This window comes from Scyliorhinus torazame, chromosome 11, assembly GCF_047496885.1.
Source record: "Scyliorhinus torazame isolate Kashiwa2021f chromosome 11, sScyTor2.1, whole genome shotgun sequence".
Classification (NCBI taxonomy): Eukaryota; Metazoa; Chordata; class Chondrichthyes; order Carcharhiniformes; family Scyliorhinidae; genus Scyliorhinus; species Scyliorhinus torazame.
The window spans coordinates 80,782,533-80,804,305 of record NC_092717.1 but is presented as its reverse complement, the minus strand read 5'-3'; the positions used below and the strand labels follow the sequence as shown (position 1 = coordinate 80,804,305).

The window sequence follows — 21,773 nt, the reverse complement described above, 5'->3', positions numbered from 1 at the left end:
TGGTGTGAGCCCTGATTTGGCCCTTGATGAGGAAGTGCCTTACAGACACTTCAGTGGCCGCTCTCGAACGTCCCCATAATTAAGGAGCCCTGGGGTGGACATCTGGCCCCCTGAGAGCTGCAAGGCAATCAGAAGCCAGCAGGTTTCTATTGCAGGGAGCGGCAGCGAGAGCTGTCAATGCAACCACCAGATATCCAGGATCAGTTAGGGACCGCAGGCAAAAGATAAATGAAGGTAGGATAGTAGTAGGGAAGGGTGTGACTTTAAACAACGGCATTCCTCCCCACCCCATCCCAATAACCTCCCTCTATTTACAGATCCCTCAACCAGACATATAGAAGGCCCACTCCTGGGAGTCTTCAAGCAAACCCAATTAGGGTTAGTTTTTCAGGATTCGCACATGGCGACATCCCTGCCTGTTGTTGGATGAATACTTGCAGCAGTAGGGTGATGCACTGAAGTGGGCATTACTTGCTCACTTAAGGGCCTTAGTTTGCTCTGGGCAGGGAGGCTGTCATGAAACCTAACCCCAGACTTAATCAGGTAGAGGTGGAAAGGTGATGAAGATCCCACCTTGCACCCTCTTGCCACCAAACTCCAGGGGTGGGGCACACTATTCCTCCCAGTAAGTTTCTTTGGTTGAGAGGGAAGACAAGCACAATGGGACAGGACTGAGAATTTCATGAAAATTACTAATTCGGAAACGATTAAAAATAATATTGTAGGGATGTTAAATTTGAGAAAATTTCTTAAGGTGGGCGGGTCTGATGAGACGCTCTGAGCTGCATTAATGGTGAAACTTGTGCCACTGTAATTGAAAATTATTCACAAATAAGCATTTTGACCAGCATCATGCTGTATTTGAACTGTTCCTGAAAATTAAATGCACAATGCGACAAAATACTTTCAGTGTGGCCAAAATTATTCACAAAGTTTGCCTATTTGGTTATGTATTCTGTAAACAAAATGTCCTTGCCTCCATGAACTTCTGTTTGTAATTAGCATTTAAATTACATTATTTTTCTGCCTAAAGCCTAAGTCCAAACGCCTTTGATGCAAGTGAATTGCAATGCCATCTGGGGATTGTTTTCACGTTTGACGTTATTCCACTCCCTAAATTAAAAGAATGATGTTTGTTTTAAAATAATTTAGCATTCAGGCAGGTTACAAAACATCCCTCAGACATATAATTTAAAAAGGAAATGGACGAGGGATGTCCATCTATGCATCACAAATGATGGAAAAGGAAGATTCTCTGATCTCTAGGATCTTAGCTTGAATGATAAGCTGAATATTCCCTTGGGTTAGAACTTTCTTTGATATATAACCATATAGTCAAACTCTCCTTTAAAATCCAAGTGTATAACTGGAGATCTTAGTACTGAACCTCCTGCACACATATTCAAGGTGTACTGTTTGCTGTACAGGTTTGCTGTTAAATATGATGAAGAGTTGAAACTCCTCGGCTGTGAAAGTGGAGCCAATTTCAGAAACAATCACTTCTTGGATGTTGTGTATTGTGAAACCCTGTCACAACTTGTCGACAGTGGCTGATGCAGTCATTCAATGCATGAGTTGGATATCCAACTATCTTAAGAGGGCATCCACAGCAATTAAAAATCACTCCCATTAAGGGCTGCAAAATTGATGTGGAGTCTTGTCTACGAATGGCCCCTCCACTTCTGAGGCTGTAGTTCATTTGCAAGTGGAAGGGTCTGCTGCATCTGGCAATGTTCGCAACGGCTGACTACATTCTCTGGGTGGGATTTACAGACCACCCTGCCGCGTGTTTTTCGACGGCGGAGGTGGCCCGCCAGCGAGTTCTACTGGTCACACCGTTGTCAACAGGATTTCCCATTGACTGCACCCCTCGTCGCTGGCGTGGGACCGGAATTTCCTGCCGGCGTGAACAGCTGGAAAATCCCACCCTCTATTTCTCTGTCCATACCGGACCACTAAATGTAGCTCCTAGCCAACATAGTCATCTTGGTTTGGCCAGGTTGTGTGCTCAGCCACTCCTGGATAAGTGCTTGTCGCCCTAGGGGTGGCACTATCACTAGCACCCCTTCAATAGAATCCTGTCTTCATAGGTAATTTCATCCCTCGGCTTGATGTAAGGCCTGACTTGCTCTGATTTATCAAAATGCCAGCTGGTGAGAATCATTCTTTTTACCTTCGATGAAACCGGGTTCCTGTCTGTCACCATCGTGGTATGGGCCGACAAAATGAGCAGAGTGATGAGCAAATTCAGAGCCAGGACGATCTTCTGTGGAATGGAGGCTCAGATATCTTGGGCGGGGTTCTCCGACCCCCTGCCGGGTCAGAGAATCGGCGGGGAGCAGCGTGAATCCCGCCCCGCCGCCGGCTGCCGAATTCTCAGGCACCGGTTTTCGGGTGGGGGTGGGGATGGCGCCGCACCGGTCGGGGGCCATTGGCAGCGGCCACCCCGGCAATTCTCCGGGCCCCAAAGGGCTGAGCGGCCACCCATTTCCGGCCAGTCCCACCAGCGTGGCATGGACATGGTCCATCCTGGCGTGACCTGGCTTGTTGGCCGTCTAGCGGGGTCCTCGGGGGGGGGGGGGGGGGTGCGGGAGGATACGACCCCGGGGGGGTGAGTGCCCCCATGGTGGTCCGGCCCGCGATCGGGGCCCACCGATCTGCGGGTGGGCCTGTACCGTGGGGGCACTTTTTCCCTCTGCGCCAGCCTCTGTAAGGCTCCGCCATGGATGGCGCGGAGAAGAAACCCCCTGTGTATGCGTAGGAAACACGGCGGCGGTTCTGCGCATGCGCCAGAACACACTGGCAGTCCTGCGCATGCACCAACTCGTGCTGGTGGGGGGTCGGAGAATCCCGCCCCTGGTCTGTGTCAGAAAGTATCAGAACATGCAATCAACACTAATGAATATTCTTGTACTGTGGCCAACGCGATCGGCGAACCGTTTTTTTCCTTGTGGAAAAGGCCAAATAACGGTTTTGGTCTGAGTCTTTGGTGGCAGCCAGAAATATATTGATGGAATTTTTTTTACAGTATAAATGACTGCCAAAATATCTGTAAATACTTTCGGCATCCGATAAAGTTCTGGAAGTAAAGGTGACGGCTGCTCCACGCCATCTTTCACCTTATGTAAGAGTACCACCCCTATGCCATAAAGTAATGCATCATACGTGACTATTATGGTTTGTCTGGGTTAAAATGGACAAATAAGGTCAACAATTGTAAAGCCTGTTTCACTTGGTCAAACGATTTTCTCTGGGAATCTTTCCACTTTCATCGTTGATGCCTCTTCAACAGCTGGTGCTGGGGCTCCAAAATTGTAGACACGTTGGGTAAAAAATGGCCATAATAGTTGACTGTCCCTAAAAAGGACTTCAGCTCAGTCACATTCCTTGGTGCTGGCACCACATTTAACGCTTTTAGTTGTTCTCGAGTGGATGTTAGCTTTTGCATCAACTTTGAAACCTAAATGTGTGGCCTTATCGTCCTGAAATATGCATTTCTCGCACTTCAGGCAGATACCAACTTCTTTGAATTTCCTGAGAACTTCTTCCAAATTGGCACAAGGTTCTTCGGTGTTACCCCCATTACTAAGACATTGTCAAGATAGACAACAACCTTTGGGATTCTCTGTAAAAGACTCTTCATCGTGCGCTGTAATAGAGCGCAGGCAGATGAAATACTGAAGGGTAATCTCATATATTAGAACAAGCCTTTGTACATGTTAATGATGACGAATTTCTTCCTCCGATTCAAGCTCTGGTATGCCTTACTTTGATTCAATTTAATGTACATGAGGCCTCCTGGCAATCCTCTCTCCTAGGAATAGGACATCAAGTACTCTTGCAGCCTTGTTCGCAGTCATCTTATAATTGCTGCAAATCCTTACTGTGCGGTCCAGCTTTAACACTGGCACTATTGGTGCTGCCCACTCCGAAAACTACTGGTGTAATTACATCCTGATCTTCCAGACATTTCAACTCTACTTAAACTTTTTGGTGGAGAGCATAGAGCACCGTTTGGACTCTTCAAAAAAAAGGTAATGTACCTGGCTGACTGTAGATTTTGGCCTGCACCCCTTTTATGCACCCTAGCTCTCTCGGAAAAATGTCTTGATATTTACACAGACGTTTTTGTACTTCCGTGATGCTGAATATCTCCAGTCAATTGATCTTGATTCTATTCAGCCAATCTTGCCCCATGAGGCTTGGTCTCTGCGCTTTTACTACAATTAAGGGCAACTGGACAGACAGGTTATGGTATGATATGGATGTTGACACCCTACCATTATCTTCAGGGCCTTCCCTTTATAGCTGGCTAAAATTGCCAAAATGCTGCTGAGCTTAAGGGTTGCAGTCTTCCCTGTAGATACTTATGTGTCTGTTCTCCTACCATAGTGAAGCAGCACCTGTAATGACCTTCATATCTAATGGACGACCGTTAACAACAAGGACAATTTTGATGGGAGGTGTCTTGCTTAACTTCACCATACTGAGCTTATCGACTTTTGGACTTCTCTTCCAGGCCATGCTCAAGATTATTCACTGAAGTCGCTGACATTTTTTTTGTGAATTAAGTGTCTGACTCGGTTCTGACTTGTATGTGATCTTTTCTATTACCTTGGAAACAAATGAACTCTACGTTTGCATCTGTCTTTGGGATGGTCTCCTCCACAACAATAACAAGCCTTTGGACACTGTGACTGGTTGTCATTCTTTCTTTTCTCGGGCTCTTGCTGCACCCTCACTATGGTTACTTCGAGCAGTCGCCATTTCCCGCCATAACTTAGGTACCTAGCTTTGCACACCTTGCAGTTCAAAAGTCCTTTGTTTAGCACTTTCTGTAGCTTGAGACAATTCAACCACTTTATCTAAGGGTATTCTGGTTTCTGCCAGCAGCTTTTTCTGAATGTTGAAGTTATTGATACTGCAGACCAATTGGTCACGTATCATATCACTCTGAGAGATGGATCAAATTTGCAATGTTCAGACATCTGTCAAAGGCTGGCTAGAAAGGCAGGTACTGTTTCTCAGGATCTCAAATGGCTGAATGGAATTTATAGCACTGCATTATAATGGGTGGCCAGGGATTGTAGTGCTCTCTCACTAGTTGCACTATCTGATCAATGGACCTAGTGTCCAGAGCCTTTTGATTGTGGGTCATAAACTGTGAGTAATATAATTTTTTGCTAGTCTTCTGCCATGATTCCATTGGCAGCACAAAAGTATCAAAGACTTTCTGCATATCATCCCAACTTTCAAACTCCAAATCAAATTTATTGAATTTCTCGAATAGTGGCATAGCTATTCAACTGTGGTTGATTCTTTACCTTTCTGTATGACATTGAGAGGCCATTCTTCCCCCCTTCTAAAAGTCAACGACTTTCCTTTTAACTGAATTGATGTATTCTCATCGCCAATGTTGTAGCACAAGGTAATACAACAGGGCAGTGTTAAATCGCAATGGAGAGTTATTAACAAAGGAAGAACTTTATATTTACAGATCAACAAAACTCCAATACAGGGCAAGTTCCTTCGACTCCTCGGTTTACTCTGAAGATCCCACAGAACACGGATACTTGCCTGACACCACATAGGTGCAGGTTCACATGCTCCTTCTCCATAGGTTCAGGGTGGGTCATGTGGCCCTTGAAAGATCACCCACAAAGAGGCCACACCATCATTGGAAGATTCTGGCCTTTGATTTTAAGATTTTCACTTTTGAGCTCAAAATTCCTCGTGAGGCTGCTTTTCCCATCTTCACCATAACAAACTCCGCTCTCTTGCACTCCCGAACTTCATTTGGTCCTCCATTGGCCATCATGCCTTCAAATGCCCAGACCGCAGAATTGCCTCCCTAAACCTATTGATTCTTCAGATTTCTCCCCCTCCTTAAAACATTCCAGATGTTTTCTTTATTTGTTGGGTGTCAACCTTTGTCTGATCATGCTTTTGTGTAAATTTCCTTTAGGTAATGTTTTGGGTACTTCAGTGCTTAGGCCCCTAATTTTTAAACTGTATCCCCACTTTTAGTGTCGCCTTTAAGGGGATAGATCCTCTTGGTGTCCACCCGGTCAGATCCCCTCAGGATATCATTAGGTTGAATAAGATTATCTCTCATTCTACTAATCTTCATGTCCATGTTGCCCAATCTTTTTTCATAAAATAAACTCATCATCCCAGGAGCCAGGAGAGTGGACTCTCTCTAAACTGCTTCGAATGTAATTATATCCTAAGTAAGGAAACCAAAACTATACACAATACCTACTTCTATACTCGATTTCCCTTGCAATTAATGTTAACATTCCATTGGCCTCCTTAACCACTTGCTGTACCTGCATACCAGCTTTTTGATTCATGTATCAGGGCACTGAGGTCCCTCTATACTGTAGAATTTTGAAATTTCTCTCCATTTAAACAATATAATTATTTTCTATTCTTCCTGCCAAAGTGGACAAGTTCATACTTTCCCACAACTTCTTCTCCACTCATTTAAACTACCTACATCTCTTTGCAGCCTGCTCTGACATTTATCTTTGTGTCATCAACAAATTTAACAACCATAGATTCCATCCCTTCATCCAAGTAACTGACTGTAAATAGTTGAGTCCCCAACGCTGTTCCCTGTGACACGCCATTAGTTACAGCTTGCCAACCGAAAATGATACATGTATCTCTTACTCTCTGCTATCCATGCTAATATGTTGCTCGCTCCGCAATGAGCTCTCATTTTGTGTAAAAATGTTGATGTGGCACATTATCAAATGCTTTTTGAAAATCCAAGTACACTACATCCACAGATTCTCTTTATCCATGTTGATTGTCACTTCCCAAAAGAACTCCAATAAATTAGTCAAACACAAAGCCAAGATTCTCTGGCCCTGGCTGGAGGGATCTGCTGTGAGGGATGTGGTGGGCCAACTGAACGTCCATTGACTTTCACAGGAGCGGAAGATGCCAGTTAGAATCTATTATTAAGGAGGTTACAGCAGGGAATTTAGAATATATTAATGTAATTGGGCAGAGACAACATGGTTTTCTGAAACAGCTATTGGTTGGAGTTTGTTGTAAAACTCCAACCAATAGACGTTTCAGAAAACCATGTTGTCTCTGCCCAATTACATTAATATATTCTAAGTTCCCTGCTATAATCTCCTCAATAATAAATTTTAGCATTTTTCTTACATATGTTCAGTTTACTTGCTTTTAGTCTCCAGTTTTCAGACTCTCTTGTATCTTGAACAGAGGAATTACATTTTCTATTTTCAAATCTGATGGGATCTTTCCAGAATCTAGGGAATTTGGGAAAATCGCAAACAATGCATCTACTATCTCCATTTCTTTTAAGACCCTTGGATGGATATCATCCAATCCTGGGGACCTGTCAGCCTTGTATATTCTCTCAGGACGCTTTCCCTGGTGATTGCAATTGTTTCAAGTTCCTCCCTCCCTTGTTTACAAGTATTCCTGGGATGTTATTTATCTCTTTTGCAGAGAAGACACAACATATCTTTTCAACGCTTCTGCCATTTCCTTATTTCTGATTCGCCATTCTCATTCTCTGGGAGGACCAAAGCTCCCTTTGATTACGCTTTTACTTTTTAAATATTTGTAGAAACGCTTATTATAAGTTCTTATATTTCTAGCTAATTTTCTCTCATACTTATTAGAACCCATAGAATCCCTACAGTTCAGAATGAGGCCATTGGGTCCAATGAGTCTGCACTGACCCTCCGAAAGAGCACCCCCCCCCCCCCCCCAATCTATCCTGATGCATTGATCATGGCCAATTCACCTAACCTGCACATCTTTGAACTGTGGGAGGAAACTGGAGCACCCAAAGGAAACCCACGCAGAGACGGAATCGAACGGGGGTCTCTGGCTCTATGAGGCAGCAGTGCTATGTTGCTGCCAGTTAGTCATTCTCATGGTCTTACATTCTCATAATCACGTGCTCGTGGCACAGTCATTCTTATGACTAATTTTTCTCTCAGCAAATTTAACAACATTCCATTTCTTAGTCAGAAAAGCACTGATTAGTCATTCCTCGCTGTTTTAAAAATTCTGACCCAATTGTCTGACCAACCATCAACCTTTGCAGAATTGTATGTTTTTTGCAGTGTCTTTTATCTCTTTAGTCACTAGTGGTGCATCCTTCTCCAAGAGTCTTTCTTTCTCAACAGAATGCATCTTTGCTGAGTGTTATGAAATTCTACTTCAATGTTTGTCACTGCATCTCCACAGTCCTATCTTTTAAACTAATTTTCTTGTGGCTATTTAGCCCCCAATCTTTAAAAAGATCAATTTTACTTTGGATTCATACTTGCTTAAAACTCAACATGACATCCCATAGAGATGTACGATCAATTAAGGATGCTGTCAAGTAATAAAAACTCACACATTTCAAAACCTATCAGAGCTAAACGATCATACTGTTCACTGCAGAGAAAATGTACATCTGAAATACTCTTTTAACACATGCAGAAATGTGTTTCTGTAAAGTGTTCTAAATGTAGTTGAACAGAAAGCTTAATGTAGGAAGTTGCTCATATTGTTTATCTTTCTATAATTGCAAATATGTAATTGTTTTCTCAGGTCCCATTGAAATCTCAAATTAGGATAAGAACAGTTCTATTCTATCATAACTTATCTCATCTGTACTCAGAACAAAGTTTCACATAACTCCACAAACCATAATGTACTCATTATATGTTGGGTAGGAAAGAATTACCTCTCTCAACCATTACCCAGCATTTTCAATATATCTGAATTATGTGTCTACATTGAAATGGCCAAGCTGAAATTGGTGTGGGAAGAAAATTGGACGTCAGGCACAAAGCAAACGAGAAAATTCCATACATCCATAGAAAAACGCTCACAATTCAAACAAGAAAAATCTACTTGTACTCCTACTGAATAATGGGACAGCTATCAGACCATTATATTTGTTCAGTTGAAAACGTCTGACCTTTCATTTTGATCCCCATTTTTAGCTGGTATCAAATGCAGGGAAGGAAGCTGAAGGCAACAGTACTCCGTTCTTATGGAATACCTTTCCTCACTAAAATGGTGCAAATGCTAGGATCTCCAGCATTGTGTCTATTGGATAAGCAAAAATATCAGCTTATCCTTACATTCTGTCAAATGATGTATTAATGATGACAAGAATGGTTCTTGTATCTTCCTACAAATGCAATCTGGTTATTGTCAAATAAAATTTGCAAGACATTTTTCTGACAATAGAGACAAAGGACTTGTGTTTATATAGTGCCTTTCATGAGCTCAGGACATCCCAAGCTGCTTCACCGCCAATTAGGTACATTTCAAGTGTCGGCCCTGTTCTAATGCAGTTTTAACAAAGGATTTCAAATGTAAGTTTAGTTTAGAGGAAATGGTCTTCAGATTATGAGTCGGATTTGATTTGATGTTTGTTGCAACAGGAAATGCATGTTAAGTTTCACAATGCAATTCCTTGTGTGACAATCCAGATATATTGCCATATTCTATTGCCTCGTCACCCATCATTTTTATGAACTCTTCAACAATGCCCAGAAACTATCTATTAAATAACAGCTACAATCATTAATGCATTAATTTATCAACCTAGGGTCAGTGGCAGCATTCAAACCTCTAAGACATGGTGTGAGATCAAGTTGCAACCAAGGACTTGACCGCATAGCCTCTGTTGATACGTCAGTTCAATTCGGAGATAATACTCCGTTGTCAGAGGTGCTGTTTTTAGATGGAACTGAGGCCCCATCTGTCCTCGCAAGTACACCTAAAAGCTGCCAGGTTGGAACTTCCACAGAGTTCTGACAGGGTTACTATAACAAAGAATATGATGGCCTGATCAATAATAATGTAAAAGTACCGTTGAATGAATGAGGCCAATGCACCACTTTTTACAAAAATTAAATTTGACTCTGGCACAACTTTAATTCAATTGTGCAGGAAATTGGTATGAAAATAAAATTGGCAAGCTTCCAATCTTGGTAAACTGCAATCTTCCACATATCCTGGCAGACTTTCTGGGGTTAAGCCATCATATTGTGGGAGATTGGCAGTGGAATGTGCAAGATATTCCAAGGTGCAGATGATAAGTTAGCTCTTTTAAATTTGGCTTCAGGCTATTAAATGTCTGCACATAATGATTTGAGAGTTTAGATGACTTTATCAATCCTGTGTAAACTGCAGTAAGTGAAGACACAGGCATCACACAATGACATTTATTTTCCTTTCTTCTCTGCACTTTAGGGATTAGAATTATGAAAATTCAAACAAATCAAAATTGCAATGAATACACCATCATAATGGTCTCTCTGCAGGAGATGTGGCTTGCGATAAATAATTTCTGCTTACCTTCTTTGAACATTTTATGAAGTTCAAAGAATTTGAACAGGCAAAGGGACGGCTGGTAAGTAGGAGGCTTTCAAAAATGTGCCAACCAGGGTTCAGGGTAAGCACATTTCTTTTCGAGTAAAGGGCAAAGCTGGTAGAAGTAGGGAACCCTGGATGACTCGGGATATTGAGGCCCTGTTCAAAAAGAAGGTGGCATATGACATACATAGGCAGCTGGGATTAAGTAGATCCCTTGACGAGTATAGAGGTTGTTGGTGTAGAGTTAAGAGAGAAATCAAGAGGACAAAAAGGAGACATGAGATTGCTTTGGCAGATAAGGCAAATGAGATTCCAAGGAGCTTCTACAAATACATAAAGGGCAATAGAGTAACTAGGGAGAGAGTAGGGCCACTTAATGATCTATAATGTCAACTATGTGCAGATCCACAAGAGATAGGTGAGATCCTAAATGAATATTTCTCATCGGTATTTACTGTTGAGAAAGGCATGGCTGTTAGGGAACTTGGGGAAATAAATAGTGATGTCTTGAGAAGTGTACATATTACAGAAGGAGCTGCTGGAAGTCTTAAAGTGCATCAAGGTAGATAAGTCCCCGGGACCTGACGAAATGTTTCCCAGCAGAGATATTTCAATTGTCGACAGCCACAGGTAAGGGGCCAGAAGATTGGAGGGTAGCAAATATTGTGCCTTTGTTTAAGAAGGGCCGCAGGAAAAGTCTGGGAACTACAGACCGGTGAGCCTAACGTCTGTGGTAGCTAAGTTGTCAGAGGTACTCTTGAGAGACAGGGTCTACAGGCATTTAGAGAGGCAAGGACTGATTAGGGATGGTCAGCATGGCTTTGTGAGTGGAAAATCATGTCTCACAAATTTGATTGTGTTTTTGAAGAGGTAACCAAAAAGGTATATGAGGGCAGTGCAGTTGACATCGACTTTAGCAAGGCCTTTGATAAGGTACCACATGGTAGATTGTTGCATAAGGTTACATCTCATGGGATCCAGGGTGAGGTAGCCAATTGGATACAAAATTAACTTGATGACAGAAGACAAAGAGTGGTTATAGAGGGTTGTTTTTCAAACTGGAGGCCTGTTACCAATGGTGTACCTCAGGGGTCAGTGCTGGGTCCACTGTTACTTGTTATTTATATTAATGATTTTTAAGAGCCATGGTTAATAAGTTTGCAAATGACACCAAGATTGGTGGCCTAGTGGCCAGTGAAGAACGTTATCTAGGATTGCAATGGGATCTTGATCAATTGGGCCAGTGGACCGATGAATGGCAGGTGGAGTTTAATTTATGTGAGGTGATGCATTTTGGTAAATCAAATCGGGGCAGGAGCTACTCAGTTAATGGTAGGGTGTTGGGGAGAGTTACAGAACAAAGAGATCTAGGAGTACAGGTTCATAGCTCCTTGAAGGTGGAGTCGCAGGTGGACAGTGTGGAGGAGAAGGCATTCAGCATTCTTGGTTCATTGGTCAGAACATTGAGTACAGGAGTTGGGATGTCTTGTTGAAATTGTGCGGGACATTTGTGAGGCCACAGTTGGAATATGGTGTACAGTTCTGGTCACCTATTATAGAAAGGATATTATTAAACTAGCAAGAGTGCAGAGAAGATTATCAAGGATGCTACCGGGACTTGATGGTTTGAGTATAAGGAGAGGTTGGATAGACTGGAACTTTTTTCCCTGGAGCGTAGGAGGCTTAGGGGTGATCTTAAAAAGGTCTATTGAATAATGTGGGGCATAGATAAGGTAGATAGTCAACATATCTTTTCCCAAAGGTGGGGGAGTGTAAGACTAGAGGGCGTAGGTTTAAGGTAAGAGTGGAGAGACAGAAAAGGGTCCAGAGGAGCATTTGTTTCAGACAGTGTGTGGTAGGTGTCTGGAATGAGCTGCCAGGGGCAGTAGTAGAGGCAGGTACAATTTTATCTTTTAAAAAGCATTTGGACAGTTATATGGCTCAGAGGGATATGGGCCAAATGCGAGCAATTGGAACTCGCTTAGTGGTAAAAACTGGGCAGTATGGATATGTTGGGCCAAAGGGGTTGTTTCCATGCTGTAAATCTCTATGACTCTATGGTTTACAAAGAGATTTTTTCCAAATGTATATATTGCATGTTACAACTTTAGCGATCCTCTAGAGAACCAACCCTTGATAAACTAATCAGTTAAAGTTTCTAATCAGATTTTTATCTTGACATGTGCCTGAATTCTCCGCCCCGTGACGTCAGCAACGCGAATCGCAAATGAGTGGAAAATTGGGTGTCCGGCTGAAATCGAGGTCCGCACCAGGTGCCAAAGTGACCACTATGCTCCGGCCCCTGTCTGGCAGCAGGATCGGGGTTCTCACCAGTGTGCCAGTGGAAGGATGCTAATGGATGCTAATGACCCATTTGAATCCATTTAGCAGGTCCAGCACCAGAGTCTCCGGGCCCTCGCAATGTTCCGGTCCTCCAGGCCGGGAGTCACGTGGATATGGATCACCACAGATTATTACGAAACATGAACATAACATATAGACCTTGCCATGGGTCAAGGGGAAACTCCTTAAGGGAGTTACCTCCAAAGTCCAACCAAGGGCCACCCTCCTCCCCTACGATGACGACACATCCCTTACCAGACCCCGCCATCGCTATAACCCACAATGTTTACAAACATCAACCACATCAAAAAGAGTTAAGTGCTGTCAATTTTCAGCAAAATCGTTCAAGTGTGAAGGGGCGTGATTGGAATGCACTTAACCTCTTCGATGTGGTTAATGTTTGTAAACATTGTGGTTACAGCACATAGAGTGAAGAAGATGAATGAAGCAAGGCTAACATCTGTTTTGTGGAAGGTGTCAATCACAGCCCATGATGAGAAATGAATGAATGGCTTGCAGCTAAGAGATCTGAGGGGTTTAAACACAGGTCACAGCTGTTCTCTTTCCAAGAATGGACACATGGTCCTTCTAGGTGAGTTACTTATTTTCACTGCCCCTGTCTGGACTGCTCTCTAGCTTCCAGAAGGGGGTTTCATTTCTCGGGGGTGCCTGTGGTGGACCCTTCAGTTTCGGGATCCATGTGGAGGGTTCCTGAGGAGGGTGTCTGTATTTAGAGTGTCTCGGGAGTCTCCATATTGAGGGGATCTCTGTGGAGGGTCTTCCTATTTAGGGGGTCCCTGGGGGGTTGAGAGGATCGAGTCACCCCCGTACTTAGGAGATGCGGGCTTGGGAGGCTGCTTTGCGATGTGGGGTTTGCGTGGGGAGCTGATTTGCACTGCCGGTAGGGAGTGGGGGGGGGGGCTGGATTTGCTATCCGGCCTCCCTCTTAAAATGGCGGCCTGATAGAGGGATTTCCTTGAGAATCCCTCTTATTCCTAGCTATGCATAAATTTGCTTTGTGATTTGCGCTCCCAGCGTGAGACCATAAACTCCCAAGCGGAGAATCCTGCCCATGGTTGAGAAAATAATTTAATTAAGTTTCTGCGCATGGAAATTAAAGGAAGTATCCATTCCAGTTAGAATTTAATATTAACTAATTGGAATGCGGGAAGTCCCTTGCTAAAAAGTAATGGGGTCCATTGAGTGATGCATAATTTGGATAAATTTATAGTGTCTGAGTTTGCAAACAATTCAGTTACAACCAAAATATTACACTGATGCATGGAAGTGAATGTAAAGATAACTGAAAGAATGGAACTATGGGTCTGTGCAAATAAATAAATCTTGAATGCCATTTATGACAATTTTTAAGTTACCATCAAAAATCTCTAGCTCATCAAACTCTTTCTCCGTCTGGAAAAACTCGAAGAATAAGGTGATGTTGTAACCCTTTTCCACAATAATGCTCCAAGCACAGGTCTGGAAGTTAGGGTAGCTGTCTGGATAACCGGGGCTCAATAGGACACCTGTCGAGTCAGTTCGCACCTCGTTGACTGGACACAGCACTGAAAATAAAAACAGAAACAAACAGAAATTCCCTTTAAGTAGGTACAGACATCTTTTATGGATTCTTACTCTTTTGAATAAGCCAAATGAGAACTACAGATAGACCGAGAGGATAACGTATTTTAAATGCATTAAAATCCAAATGCTTACAACGATTTACTCTAATAGCGTTTTCATTGATTTTGATTAAACCTTTCTTGTATATGGCCTGCACGCACTGTAAAGTAATGATTTATTATTTTGTTGGGTGCGGGTGGAAGGTTCAAGAAATTTCTCATGTATTCAGGCCTTTAGTCAATTCTTTATTGAGGAATTCACGGCAGTGATGGAGAAGAGCACACACAATTGGATTTACTTTCCTTCAGTCCCTATTGCCTGTGTGAGTGTAAAATGGGTTTCTGCATAGTAACCTTTGCGCTCACATTAATGACTGGAGGAAAGAATTTTCAATGTTTATAAAACTCTCACATTTCATCCTGCCAACATAATGCATGATACAAGGTGTATCGTGGAGTTCACCTGGCCCACAACTTTTAATAGATTGTGGAATGGGGAGCACACGGCCCACTCTACAGGTGTGGTACAGCAGAAATGGAAAAGTATTTTTTAAAGCAAAACAATGTTTATTCTATGAACTCAAGTTAACCTTTTTAAAACATACAGTGAACATCTTAGCAACCATTAATTCAAATACAACCCCCAAAGACTGCAACACTAAGTAATCCTTTAAGCTTTCCTTTTTAACATCCATGCGACTTAAAACACCTTTTACCAGGAGCACATCAGGTTAAAGTCACTACTGAAAACATTTATAATTCTGAATTCACCAAATTATCAAGAGATAGTAATTTGATGGCAGAGAGATGAACAGTACAGCTGCTCTGCCTTGCTTCAGCTCCCACACTGAAAACAAAACTAAAACACACCCTGCAGCCTGCTCAAAAACAAAAGTAAAAAGCTGACAGACAGCCCAGCTCCACCCACTCTCTGACATCACTGCAGTAGTAAACACCCATTTCCTAAAGGTCCTCTCACATGACAATACTGAGATTTTATTCAATAATGTTTAGTCGCTCATTAGGCGTAATGAGTCAGATGTATTAAACCTTGACCCTTTTGTTTCTGAGGGCTATGTGTCCTGTGTCACTTGATGACTGATTTTTTTTCGAGGAACTGTGAATCCTGACAAGCGGTGCCTAATTTAAGGGTGAATATAATGAACATAATCAGGAGAAATACCTGTAAGCATCTATTCAGGCCAGTGAAAGTAAATTATTTTCATAAGCAGAGCCATATTATATGCAGGATGCTTCCGCAATCAAACCATTGCAAACATTAATGTGGCTTCTACTTACTCCCTTCACTATCAGGCTCACGATATCAACATTTACTAACGTTATCCCAAACCAAAAAAATGTTGTATTTTTCTTTCCAAGTATATAAACAATCAAAATTACAGGTGGAAGATCAATGAAGTATTGTAGATAACTGAGCCAATAATAAGGAACTAAAAACCTCTGCATTGTGTGACTGGAAATGATAGTAATTTTGTTTACGTCTGAGCTCATAAACCTTTATGTGACTGATAGCAGGAAATACTTTGCCTTTATTGATTATCGAGTCTGTCACATAGCTGCAATGTTCCGAAGGTTAGATAGGCTGTGAATGAGACATTCAACTGCTATTTATTTCCTGCAACATGTACAATTTATAGTTTGCATCTTGCCATTGATTTTGGAATTTCTATCTTTTCAGAGTTTTGTTATACAAGCCTCCAAATTCATGTATTAAATTGAATTTAGTTGTGCAAGTTGAATTCTGCCAACAGAAAAATAGGATGGAGGAGCGGTGGGGCAGGGGTGTCATGAGTCAGGCAAACAGCATCATACACTTCTGGTCAATGAACCCTTAAATTAGCCACCACTGATGCCCTATCCTAAGCAAGCCAAGGACCCTATTTATATTGGCATTTAAGACTGCAACTTGAGGAGATAAAATTCCTAATTTTCAATCTGTATCGTTTTCAGCGCAACAAACACTTTCTTTTAAAAAGTTGGTTGGAAAGATATCAATCAATAATATTAACATGTAACAATAGATTTGGATCATATAAAAAAAGGCTGTGTGAAGTACAAACCTTCACAAGATGGAGGAACAGCATCCATTTGCAAACGCTCTCCGAGTCGACAAGTAAGAATTTCCTTACCAATCAGAGTGAATCCTGGTAAACAGTGGAACCTTATGAGGTCTCCTGTGAGGCAATTACAATATTATTTAAGTTTCAATTTTTAAATCTCAATATGTAATTTCAAATTCTCCATAAAACAAATCTGATCCAGTGATCTGAACCTAGATGTTTCTGATAGAGTGAAGTAAAATTTTCTGGTGTACTTTACTTTTGTCAAATAGGCTTCGATTGAAGGCACTTAGCACGACTGGTGACATCTGAATCCAATTCAATGCTTATAGAAGTGGGGTTGCATTCTCCTATTTTGGGGCTATGTCCGGAGGATCCCTGGCATTTTTACGTGTGAAAAATCGGCGAGGCCCCAGCACTGATTCTCCAACCAGTGAGGGGCTAGCAGCCATGCCATGAAAAACACATGGCCTTCCCGCTATAAACACCTGGACATTTGCCGGGTCCGTGGCTGCACGAGGATAGCGACGGCCTGCAGCGATCGTGTCATATAACATGGCGCCGGCCGCACACGGACCCGACCTGCCAAATAGTGGCCCCCTGGACAGCCCCTCGCCACCCCGGCCCACCAGTCCCCCCAGGCCAGCAGCACAGCTCCCACCTGACTGTTGGCGGCACCGGATATGGTCCGCAGCTGCCATGCCGGGTTTCCGACCGCCAAGATCATGAGTCAACTGTGCGATCGGAAACTTGGCCCAACAGGGGTGGTGCATCGGGGGGAGGGCCTTCAGATAACGTCCTGAGGCCTTCTCAACGCGTGCGCCATGCTCCTCGATGACGCTGTTTTGGAAGTGGCGGAGCATCCGAAATCAGGCGCTGCCCCCGATTTTATTGTTAAAAGGGATTTTCCGCCCGATTGCCGATTACGAATTCATGTCGGGGAACGGGGAATCCCGCCTATTATCTTTGGAATTTAACGCATTTCAGTTTGTCTGAGGAAAGTCCAAACTAGTTTGGCTGAATTAATATGAACAAGACCAAAACACCTTAACATTTAAATCGTTTGTAGAGACAGAACTTAAGATTTTTAGTGATGGTCATATTTTGAAGACAGAAAGTTCTGATGCATTAAAACTAGCAAAAGATTGACCAAAGTGTTTGACTTCTTGGGCGAAATTCTCCGGAAACGGCGCGATGTCCGCCGACTGGCGCCCAAAACGGCGCCAATCAGACGGGCATCGCGCCGCCCCAAAGGTGCGGAATGCTCCGCATCTTTGGGGTCCGAGCCCCAACATTGAGGGGTTAGGCCGACGCCGGAGGAATTTCCGCCCCGCCAGCTGGCGGAAACGGCCTTTGTTGCCCCCCCCCAGCTGGCGCGGAAAAGACATCTCCGGGCGGCGCATGCGCGGGAGCGTCAGCGGCCGCTGACAGTTTCCCATGCATGCGCAGTGGAGGGAGTCTCTTCCACCTCCGCCATGGTGGAGACCGCGGCGGAGGCGGAAGGGAAAGAGTGCCCCCACGGCACAGGCCCGCCCACGGATCGGTGGGCCCAGATAGCGGGCCAGGCCACCGTGGGGGCACCCCCCGGGGCCAGATCTCCCCGCGCACCCCCCCAGGACCCCGGAGCCCGCCCACGCCGCCTTGTCCCGCCGGTAAGGTAGGTGATTTAATTTACGCCGGCGGGACAGGCAATTTATCGGCGGGACTTCGGCCCATCCGGGCCGGAGAATCGAGCGGGGGGGGCCCGCCAACCGGTGCGGCGCGATTCCCGCCCCCGCCGAATATCCGGTGCCGGAGACTTCGGCAACCGGCGGGGGCAGGATTCACGTCAGCCCCCGGTGATTCTCCAACCCGGCGGGGGGTCGGAGAATGTCGCCCCTTATCCTTCGTCCTGCGAGGGGATTAAATTTTCTCACAAAACAACTGAAAAATACAAGACCTATTTCCAAAGGTTGTCAGACCAAGTTCAGTTAATAATAACATCAGTTAACTAATAAATCTTTATTAGTGTCACAAGTCGGCTTACATTAACACTGCAATGAAGTTACTGTGAAAATCCCCTCGTTGCCACATTCCGGCGCCCGTTTGGGTACACAGAGATAGAATTCAGAATGTCCAATTCACCTAACAAGTACGTCTTTCGGGACTTGTGGGAGGAAACCAGGGCATCCGGAGGAAACCCACGCAGACACAGGGAGAACATGCAGACTCTACACAGATAGTGATGCAAGCCGGGAATCGAACATGGGTCCCTGGTGCTGTGAAGCAACAGTGCTCACCATATTCTTCAAATTTCTTCACATTCTTCAAATATTCTTCAATACCTTATTTGTCACCATTGAAGATCAAGACTTCTCTGATGGACAACTCAACCCCATTTCTTTATCCACTCAGTAATGTAACTGCTGACCAAAACCAGTTGGGGAATTGAGAGCTAGATTTTCAAGAGGTTTGGGATTCAGCAAGAACACAGCAGTATTTATGACTTGTAATTTACTTCCCGTTATCCTTTGTGAAACTTTGGAGTAATTACAGAATCAGAGACTTTCACAGCCATTCAGCCCATCGCGTCTGCACCAGCTCCCAAAAGAGCTAACCAGTTAGTGCCATTGCCCAGCCCTATCTTCGTAGCTCTCTGAATTAATCAGTTTCAAATATATATTCAGTTCTCTTTTGGAACCTCCTATGGAATCCGCCTCCACCATTTTCCCAAGCAGCACATTCCAAATCCCAACAACTCTCTGAGCAAAGACGTTTCTCCTCAACTCACTCCTAGCTTTCTTGCAATTGTGTACCCTAATCACTGACTTACCAACTAGTGTAAACAGAATATCCTTCTTTACCCTGTCAAAATTGTTCAAAATTTTGAACACGCCAATAAAGTCGCCTCTTAATCTTCTCTGCTCCTCTCAGAAGAAAAAGCCCAATTTCTCTCATCTTTCCTTGTATCTAAAGTTCCTCATTCCATGTATCATTCTCGTAAATCTCCTCTTCACTCACTTTAGGGCTTTAACATCCTTCCTTAAATAAGGTATCCAGAACTGAACACCATATTCCAAATGTGGTCTGACAAATAATTTGTAGAGGTGTAGTATCACTTCCTTGCTTTTATAATCTATGCCTCTATTTATTAACCCAGGGATCCTATAAAACTTCTTAACAACTGTGTCAACTTGCCTAGCCACCTTCAGAGAATTATGCACTTGAAACCTAAGGTCCTTCTGCTCCTGTACTCCCCTCAAAGTGTACCATTGAGCCTGTATTGTCCCCTCATGTTTCTTCTCCCAAAATGCTTACCTCATATTTCTTTTCAAGAGAATTGTGTGGAAAAGGTAATTCAGCTTTTCTTTTATAAAGTATTCAACTGTTATATTTACAATTTGCTATCTTTAATTTACTTCATACACAAGTCACACTTATATTCAAAAATGTTTGTGCCACAAACTTCTAAACTGTTCCCAACGGAGTACATGCAGACCTAAAATCTGACAGGAGTGAAATGAACTTCGCTAAAACATGGTTCCATGAGCTGACGGAAATAACAGCTGCTGCATTTATTATTTTCAGAGCTGGGAAAACTGGTCACTGTTTGTCTCTGCACAATCTATAATATGTGATGAAGCTGCCACGTTTCCTTCTCTCCTTCCTTGCCCAGTTCTGAGAAAAAATGACATTTTATCTGCCAAATTATTGACATTTCAACAAATGTTTTCAAAAGGTTTCGCCTAATAAATGAACCTACAGTCTTTTCTAATTTTGCACCAGCATGAATTACCTTCACTTTCCCATGTTCGGTCCAGTAAAACTCAATTCAAACATCAAGTACAGCGGGCGCGACTCAGCGGCCCTGTTGCGCCTGGCACGGAGCTGGGCGCAACGGGGTCATCGTGCAAGAGCCCCAAATCGGGCTTTGCGGCGGGCGCCGGGCTGATGGTGAGACACCTCACTCCGATTGCCGCGATCTGGATGCCGCTCTCATTGTTGAACTGACAGCATTGTTGAAGTGGCCAGCAGCTGTCAGTCAGAACATGGATGTTCATAAACATTGCAGTTAGATTAAATGCAGTGTACTTCAGTTGCATTCAAGTGTGAAGGGAAAGATAAATAAACAAACCTCCTCACAGCTATGTTTAACCCATTAATCTGTCAATCAAAGTCTAGTTAAAGGTATTGCACTGAAATTGAATGAATGCTAGATATTTCAAAGGTTCTCAAGGGATATCAAGTCTTTTCAAGAGTTGTCAGCTTTCCTGGAAAGCTCTGACACATGAAAAATCAGTAGTTTTAAAAGCACAAGGCTGAGGAAGCAGATGCGAGGAAAAAGAAAGTTTTTCTGACTTGAATCTTCAGTGAACTGCCTAATCTCATCATCAGCAATCAGGCAGGGCAGTTCAGAATGAGAAGGGCACTTTAGAGTTTAAACATGTCAAACAAGGATGATGATTTTGACAGAGGGCTGCCTGAGATCACCATGACAAGAATGATCTTCAGTTTGCCCAGCGCTGAAAGGAGCAGTCAAGGCATGGGACCTGCATCATGGGCAAAGGTCCTGCAATCAATTCCTTACCTGTAACTCACGCCCACTCAAACCCCTGGACCATTAGAGGACCCTCCCTCTGCAGCCTAGGCAGTGGCAAAGGGGCACATGAGCAATGGGCTAACCCACAGGACCCCACTTGGGGTCATCGCACCAGAACCCCAATATTTGCTTGTCAATGCTTGCACCAAAGCCTGCTTGGTGGAGCTCCCGGGGGTTGGAGCATAACTGGGTTGGGTGGACATTCATGCTTCCAGCATGTTAATCGCATTCTAATGAAACAATATCAGCTGTTTGCCTGTTCCAGCCAGTGCGGGCAGGAAATCCGTCATGGCCGGCAAAAAGTCTGCCCAACATATCTGTGCTGCTCGGTTTGACTTATACTTCTCCGTCCTCAGATTTTTTTCCAAGTCATTCAAATGCTCTTCCTTAGTCAGACTATGTTAGTTTTGTTAGGATCCAGTTGATGTTATAACCGAACAGGAAGTTCTCAGAATTGAAAACTGGCTCAAACAACCATTAATGTGATTCTACCACCGCGTGAATCATGGGAGAGGCCCAAATTGGGCTCCGCGCAGGACACAAAAACCTGTGCGAGTCACCCAACGTGGAGTGCCTGGCATGACCTGGGCCATGCCCTCGCTGGCCGTGATCCAGATAATCATATTTAAATAAACCATCAGGCTTATTTAAATATGCACTGTCATTTTGCCGCTGCATTCACCCAGCGTCGGGGAGTCACCAGCCAGCCCTCAGCCGGGTGCCAATTAGTACTGATCTCCAAAAGCATGTAATGGCTACTCAGGGATCTTGGAGGCA

General features: G+C 43.6%; 1 protein-coding gene across 2 annotated transcripts in view; it reads right to left on the bottom strand.

Moving 5' to 3' along the window:
• The window catches only part of csmd3b (CUB and Sushi multiple domains 3b), a 2,718,576-nt gene that overhangs the window by 171,838 nt on the left and 2,524,965 nt on the right, over positions 1-21,773 (bottom strand). For both annotated transcript variants that reach the window (XM_072467431.1, XM_072467430.1), the window contains 2 exons: positions 16,418-16,531; positions 14,091-14,279 (listed from right to left, as the gene is read on the bottom strand). In XM_072467431.1, coding sequence (XP_072323532.1) covers positions 14,091-14,279; positions 16,418-16,531 — 303 coding nt within the window. The remainder of the gene's footprint in view (positions 1-14,090; positions 14,280-16,417; positions 16,532-21,773) is intronic.